The sequence below is a fragment of the Lucilia sericata genome, unplaced genomic scaffold, assembly GCF_015586225.1.
Source record: "Lucilia sericata isolate MDLA Ls3-8-SP2 unplaced genomic scaffold, ASM1558622v1 Contig000985F_arrow, whole genome shotgun sequence".
NCBI lineage: Eukaryota > Metazoa > Arthropoda > Insecta > Diptera > Calliphoridae > Lucilia > Lucilia sericata.
The window spans coordinates 40,001-48,336 of NW_023994968.1; the positions used below are offsets into that span (position 1 = coordinate 40,001).

General features: G+C 29.7%; 1 protein-coding gene and 1 long non-coding RNA gene across 2 annotated transcripts in view; both read left to right on the plus strand.

The window, feature by feature from the left end:
• Nucleotides 1-2,727, plus strand: part of LOC119609463 — a 9,626-nt gene extending 6,899 nt beyond the window's left edge. The window contains exons 3-4 of the mRNA XM_037964265.1: nucleotides 1,759-1,845; nucleotides 1,924-2,727. Of these exons, the coding sequence (XP_037820193.1) occupies nucleotides 1,759-1,845; nucleotides 1,924-2,501 (665 nt within the window). The 3' untranslated portion in view covers nucleotides 2,502-2,727. The remainder of the gene's footprint in view (nucleotides 1-1,758; nucleotides 1,846-1,923) is intronic.
• Nucleotides 2,728-4,987: 2,260 nt separating this feature from the next.
• LOC119609464 lies at nucleotides 4,988-6,373 on the plus strand. Its single transcript, XR_005231930.1, has 2 exons — nucleotides 4,988-5,257; nucleotides 5,869-6,373. It is a non-coding gene; the product is annotated as an uncharacterized LOC119609464 (long non-coding RNA).
• Nucleotides 6,374-8,336: the final 1,963 nt, after the last annotated feature.

An 8,336-nucleotide genomic window follows, 5' to 3' on the forward strand; every position in this document is an offset into this window, starting at 1 on the left:
ACTTTTATTCATTTGCATACAGAAATTATCATTATTATTCACATACCTACATTTAGACAAAAGTAAATAAAATTGTTGTTATTGTTTTTTAACACTTGATTTTGGTAATGAAAGCGAAAATATGCCAAATATGGGTTTGTCTCATATGGTATGACTTCGAGCAATTGAAGACGGATTTATAATACAAATTTCAATTTCCAACTTTATCTGAAAGCATATTTCTAACGATATCGATTTGATTTTCAGAATTTATATATTTCTCATTGTTCCTATAAGAATCATAAGGCCTCAACAAACATCTTCCATTCGAATTTGTCCATTAGCCCCTAATTTTGGTTTCTACTATTTTTTCGATTTGTCAAAAGCATTTAAAGTAATATTTGTTGTTCTTTACGAAGAGTATGACCGATCGAATTCCACTTACGTTATCGAATTTATCCGATTAATCGAAATATACATTTCATCCACTGGTTTGTGTTCAATAGTCCGAATACCCCATAAGTTGGTTGGAGATATCTACATTAAAACATACAGTAGAAAGTCTAAAGAACAAAGGATTTATCTTTCTATTTTTACAATAATTTTGAAAGTGCAGTTAATGGACTTAATTCTATGATAAGATTCAATCTGGAAACTTTCCAATAATTAATTTCTCATTTTTTCATCTTTTTTAAGCGAGCAAAATCGCTACTCAAGAGGATTCATATCGCTCTATGTACCCCTCCAACTAGTGTTCAGAACAATTTCCCTTTCTGGAACCAGAAAAGTCCAGTATTTTAGGAAAAAAATAGTCAACATATTGGTCTTCTTTAAACGGTAACAAAACTTTGGATTCAATTCTTGTGACTTTTGTCTTAAATATCTAATGAGTGGAAGACTATCTTTATAGACTTCTTGCAAAAGCAAGAAAGTAAGAAAAAGTGGAACAAGTCCTAGACAGTGTCTTTCGACCTTCTAAGATCATCTAATCTGAAGTCAATAGTGTCTCAAAAATAGTTAAAGATCGAAATTAGTTATTGCTGTTACAGCTAAGCCAATACTGTCATATAATCCGCGGATTCAGCAACGAGGTCCAATCCTTAAAACTACGCTACTTCAACATTATTCGCCCATTTATTCCTGAACATATTGAAGTAGGTTTAGCTGAGGAGTTTAAAGTATGGCGGTTTTATGGGGACCCTGGTTACAAGTTGGGCTAGCATTCATATATATTAGATATGAAGACTGTTGCTCTATTTTCATATGTGCTCCAGTTTTCCGTGGCAGGTTTTCTTCAGGCATTCATATGATCCAAGCGACCCTTGCTGACGTCTTTATGTCGTTCAGAACTACCAACGAATCCTGCAGCTAACTACAAAAGATTTCCTCGTATACACGAGGTTTCTTCCTAATATCCTTCGGGGATCTTGCTTTTGTATTAAGGTTAAGATGACTCCACTATTACATCTCAGGAACAACGGATTTGTCAACATAACGTTGTCTTCCTTGACAGGAAGAACCTTCATTTGCTCAAGTTGTTCGGTTCTGTAACAAAGATCGTTCAAACTTATCTAATTTCTATAAACATCCAATAATCTGGAATCAAATAATTTAAATTAGTTTAATTTTTTTCATAAATAACCCTTGGGAACTTTAGGAGTGTCAGGTAGTTTCAATTCCCGGTTGTAGTTGTTGTAACAGTTTTAATTATTCCTACATATATCCATGAAAATGCTTAATAATAATTAAAAACTTTTAATATATTTTTTCTTCTTACAGTTCAACAATCAGAAGCTCTAATCGTTCCCAATGAATTGCCCTCGATTCTATCACTGGTTTACTCCAATATACCACCAATTAAAAAAGGTCTGATATAACATTACCCGCTACAATCTACATGTATACACTGATAAAAATTTTAATTTCTCTATATTCCTCCTTCAGGTACCGATTCTCGTCTAGGTTTTGGTTTCAGACTAGGAGAACATGCTGATTTTCAAGTACTACTCGAATTGGGACCACAAAAAGAAACCCGGCCTATAGGAGATACAGATGATTCCGACGGCTCTTCCTTCAATAAGAGACAAGTTAATAAGCGTCAACAATTACGAGTACAACATGAGATGAGCTCAACAGAACGTTCTGCTGCCACTTGGTTGGAAAAATGGTCAAATGATGCCAACAATTCCAAGAAGAAGGTTAAAACAAGCAAAAAACAAATTGCCAATAAACCAGCGGAAATGCCACCAGCCATGCCCCAGATGCCTGAACAAACCTTAAGACAATTACAAATGTTATACAAAATGGCTACCAGTTCAACGCCAGAACCTGAACAAGCCACATCTACTGAGAGTACCTTAAAGCCGGGAGAAATAAGTGCTGCCACCCATTTGCAGGAGAGATTGAAAACTTTCAAAGCTCCCTCGAATGTAGAAGAATTGCAGGTTTTGCTGCATAAACCTACAGGAAAAACAAAAACCGAAATCACTAAAGAACTAATGGATGTCAATGTGGAAGAGTGATTTTATTTTGTAAAGAAAATTTTTGTAAATTATTTGTATGGTGGTGATATATTTTATCTGTTCTTATACTCTTTGATATGTATTTTAGTTAATTAATTTAGCTTATGTTGCTTTGTATAAAATTAGTTATTTTTTTGTATATAAATTTTACTCTTTTGTAATAAAATACATATTAATATTAGTTAAGTGCAAAATATGTAAATTTTAAATAAAATCATTTACAACGAAATTAAAAATTTAAAGCAGTATTTAATAAATTAAACAAATGAGCTATTGTGAATGATTGTTGAATTAGATAAGAGAGTACAATTGCAGACAACAACCACTACAACTAATTACATATGAGGTAAGGCAGTCTCTTATTGACGATAAGGCGGTTACACGGCAATACCGTTCGCTGACTATGAATAACATTAGTTCATTACCGTTTTCATTAACTAAACCTTTTAAATCTTATGAAAAGTAATTTTTGTTTTAACTATTTTACAATTTTGAAACTGTCGGCTTTTAAATCTTAGTTCAGTTCTTGTTCAGTTCTAGTTCAGTTGTAGTTTAGTTCTAGTTCAGTTCTAGTTCAGTTCTAGTTCAGTTCTAGTTCAGTTCTAGTTCAGTTCTAGTTCAGTTCTAGTTCAGTTCTAGTTCAGTTCTAGTTCAGTTCTAGTTCAGTTCTAGTTCAGTTCTAGTTCAGTTCTAGTTCAGTTCTAGTTCAGTTCTAGTTCAGTTCTAGTTCAGTTCTAGTTCAGTTCTAGTTCAGTTCTAGTTCAGTTCTAGTTCAGTTCTAGTTCAGTTCTAGTTCAGTTCTAGTTCAGTTCTAGTTCAGTTCTAGTTCAGTTCTAGTTCAGTTCTAGTTCAGTTCTAGTTCAGTTCTAGTTCAGTTCTAGTTCAGTTCTAGTTCAGTTCTAGTTCAGTTCTAGTTCAGTTCTAGTTCAGTTCTAGTTCAGTTCTAGTTCAGTTCTAGTTCAGTTCTAGTTCAGTCATGTTCTAGTTCAGTTCTAGTTCAGTTCTAGTTCAGTTCTAGTTCAGTTCTAGTTCAGTTCTAGTTCAGTTCTAGTTCAGTTCTAGTTCAGTTCTAGTTCAGTTCTAGTTCAGTTCTAGTTCAGTTCTAGTTCAGTTCTAGTTCAGTTCTAGTTCAGTTCTAGTTCAGTTCTAGTTCAGTTCTAGTTCAGTTCTAGTTCAGTTCTAGTTCAGTTCTAGTTCAATTCTAGTTCTGTTGTAGGTTAGTTCTAGTTATACTAGTTCAGTTCTTATACAGTTCTAGTTCAGTCCTAAGTAGTTCAAATCTTTGTTCAAATCAAAGTCTTAGATTTTGAACGAATTTTGGTTATTACCCTGCAAAATCAATTTCGTAAAATGTAATTCCAAAAGAATTATACTTTTACCGACCTTTTGGAAAAAATTTCGAATTTTCAACTTTCCGACTTTTTACAATTCTAAGATTTTTGACTTTTTGAGCTTTTTTAATATAATAATTTCGACTTTCTCCAAGCTTTCAACTTTTCGACTTTTAAATTGATTTTTTAAGTCATAAATTTAAGACTTATAGTAGGGTCCTGTAATTCAAACAAAAAGTCAACTTTCTGTATTTTTGAATAATAATATTTCAACTTTATAATTTTTCAACTTTATGCATTTTATGAAAATTGGACTTGTGTTTAATATCGAGTTTATTGATTTTTTTCAACTTTTCGACTTATTCGAAATTTTCCAACTCTTCGAATTTCGAATTTTTCAACTTTCCGAGTGTTTTTTTGTATAATCAAGACTGGAAACCGTTCAAAATTTTAAAAATATATCGGTAACGATATTTATGCTTGTTACGGCTACGGTACTTTAGCGGTTACTGTATTTAGTCTTATCTCAGTAACTTTTCGGGTGTTTTAATAGTAATAATTGCATAAGAAAAGAAGTTGGTTAGATGTAGGTTTACCATATCTGTTCTGTAAATCGATCTGTTTTCAAAACCGAAAAGCTTTTAAAACCGAATTTGGTGTTCTGCAAATCGAATTTTTATTTGAACGTAAAATTCAGAAAAATAAACATATTTAAATGAAAAATAGTTTAAAATGTCCATAGAATTTATATTAAGTTACAATTGCATTAATAAACGCAAAAAATAATTATTTAATTTATTAGAATAAAATTAAATTCTATTTACTTTCGACTAGATTTGTATACTCAGTTTTAAAACGAGAAAAATTATGAGTACTCGTTTTTAAACTGCATGATTCAATTGACATATAAGAGTAAAAAATAATTTTAAAATTATTGAAACGGTATTTTAACAATTTAATCAATTTTTATAGAAATTAAATATCATTTTCAATACTTTAAATTTTTCAATATTTATTGTTTTCATTAAACATAAACAAGTGATTTCTTTTCCGCTTTTATTTGAACTTTAATTTCTGGCAGCACTAACTTACACACAAATCTTTGATATGGCAAGCCTAACGATAACAATCGTTGTTTGTTGTATTTAGTCCGTTTTTAGCTGTCAAACTCGCAAGACGTGTGGATTCCGTGAGAGTGTGTCGTTACAACAGTGTGTTTAATTAAAAGCGGCTGCAAATTAAAGTGCAGAAAGAAAATCAGTAGAAAAAAACTAACAACTACTAATAGAAAATAACAAATATTAATTTAATTATAAATAATTAAATTTAGAAAAAGTTTAATAATTGAAAGAAATCAATGCCAAGCGAAATAACAAAAAGCCGCTCACCAAAATTAGCATAAAGAAAATTAATAAAAAAATTACAGTAAGCAAAAAAAGTGAAAGAAAATTAAAAGAATCTGAAAAATTGGTTGATTTTGTTGGTAGAAAACAAATCAAATTTGAAAAGTAAAATAAAAGTGTGAGAGCGAATAAATGAAATACAAAAGAAGCTGCGCTGCCGGCGTTAAAACCTTTTTTTTGCCCATTTTATTTTCTTTGTATTTTGTTTTTGCACTCAGTGTTTTAGTGTGTGTGTGTATATTTTCAATGTGAAAAAGTGTTTTTTTTTTCTGCTACGGCTGTCAGTTTTTTATGTGAAAAATAAGAAGTTTTATTTTTATGTATCAAAAAAATAAATTTATTGTATAGAAAAACTAAACTTGGCCGTCATTTGAAGTTATTAAAAAAATTAAATAAAAATAAATTACTGTGAAATTCTTTAACATAAAATTTGTGCAAATTCTGTTGTGTGTGTGTTGTTTTTTTTTTTCGTATACAAAGAAAAACACACCTGCTATTGTCACATGAAAAATTTAATTGCAAAAAGCAAAAGAAACTGTCTGACAACTGTCATTAATTTATTTTAGCAGTCTCTACTACAATTTATCGTTATTTGTTTCTTAATTTTTTCGTTTTTGCAAACAAAAATTCCAGCCACAATAACAACAAACACAACAACTATAAAAAACCCGGTGTTTTAAAGTTTTTCATGTTACAACAACAAAATAAAAGAAAAATAATAAAAATAAACGCAAAGCAAACAACACAAAAATTAGTGTAGACGTGAGAGAAGTCTACTCAAGCAAATTACAACAACAATAACATCAGCAACTACAAAAATTTACCGAAAATTATAACAAAAACAAATACACACAAGAAGTAACCACAAAATAAATAAAGAAATAAATAAAATTGTTTTGTGTCGTTTATATTTATTTTTTTGTATTTTTGCAACCTGTGTTTAATTAAATCAAAAGGGTTGCCATTGAAACAATGAAAAGAATTTTAAAAATAAATGTTTTGAACCCCTAATTAAATTTTAATCAAACCTTAATTACCAAATCAAGTCCTTAAATAGAAAGACAAAAATTCCTATTGGATTTTTAGTGCTAAAAATTAAAACCCTTCAAATCATTTACAATTGGAACAATAATAATTTGAAATCGATATTTTGGAATAAAAAATTAAAAGGTAAGTTGAAAATTTCTAACCAGATCTCTATTTATGTTGTCAGTTGTAAAATACTGAAGATCTATTTATAAAAGAAGTTTGAATTCTTATTGAGTTGTCAAAATTGGTACAATTTTACTTTCTTTGGGTACAATTCGACTAATTCTACAGTAATGAACTTTTTTTACAATTTTAAATTTGTTAATGCAATCGAAAATGTTACTTGTGACACAAAGTTTGAAGAACTTCCGACTTCTGTCGAAATATTACTTAGTAATCTTTGGAATAATACTAATATGTACCCATAATTTTTGTTTAAATTCTTTCATATTGTTAAGAAACTTGAAAATTTGACATACATATATTTTTTTTAAATGCAATTTGAATATACGATTAAAGTACTTTTTACTAGACTGTTGTTTGATCTATTAACTATTCTTGGTACCAGAGTATGAATAACTAGTGGGACTAGTAAAAATTTTTGTCTAGATCGGGGTTGGCAAAATTGGTACAATTGTACTTTTTTTGTTACAATTAGGTCTTCTAAAGTACAATTGTACACCTATGAACCATTTTGTACAATTTCAAAATACATTCACTTATTAAAATAAAAATTTAAAAATTGTACTTTTCAAGAACCTACCGACAAGGACTTACGTCGAAAGAGACTATTGTAAAGAATCCTAAAATAGTTTGTAACCAGACAGCAGAGTATCTTTTAGGATTAATTTTATATTCAATCGCTTTTCTATTATAGTATTTGGGCTAGTATATGGACAATTCTATAGATTAAACAATAAATTAATCTAATGTCTAATATATATACTAGTCTCTTGTCTAGTTTATAGACTACTCTATCCTCTAGTCCATAGAGAGACAATAGACTGTCTATTCACTAGTCTAAGAACAAGTGTATTAACTAAATGGCCTTATTTATTGACTTGTTTAATGACTAATCTTTAGTTTTAAAGTACTTATAACTAGGCCTTTAAAATATATCAAGGACTATTCTATGACGTCTTTGGACTAGTATAAAAACACTATATGCTAGTTTAATGTCAAATTATAGACTAGTCTCCCGTCTATTCTATAGAATAGCCTATTGCCAATATAGTCAATGGACTAGGCAATATTGATACATACAAATATTAATTGATTAGTTCTGACTGGCTGAAAAAGTTGGCTTGAAAAGCTTTTGTATTATATTAATATAAATTTGCAAAAATATAGATTTGGTACAATCGATTTGATTCAATGCTATTTTGTACAATTTGAAAATTTCATTTGCCATCCCTAGCTTAGATTATTATTAGATTGATGTATTTATTATCCTGTCTATAGACATTATATTGTCTAGTACATTACTCTATAGACTAGGCAATACTCTATAGACTAGTTTATTGTTTAGTGTTTGGACTGGTCTATGATGTAGACTATTTTTTAGTCTGTAGAATAGTATACGGCATAGCACAAATACTAGACTATATTGTCCAGCCCATAGAGGATCTGTAGACAGTCTTGGTTATGGACCAGTCAATTGTCAAATGTACCTAATTATTTTCTGGTCTAATCTATGGGCTAATAGGTACATAAACTCAACAATGCCTATAAGGCGCTGAGGCATAACATTATATGTAATTAGGAATTTTATGAATAAATAAATATTAAAAAAACTGTAATATTGAAATTGGTATGAGTCTATCATCCGAATAAATAACATAAGGATGGTCTTAGGTACTATATGGTGAGATCATTTAATTTTTAAAATAAGTTGTTTGATTTACTCACTAATAAAGTTGGTTTTAGATAGTTTTTCTAAATATTGACAAAAATATACGTACAAATTGATTTAGTACAATCGGATTCAATAAAGTATAATTTTTAACACATTCTTATAGAATTTTGAAATTCCATTTGCCATCCCTGAAGGGTAAGTGTTTCTGTAGTCAGCA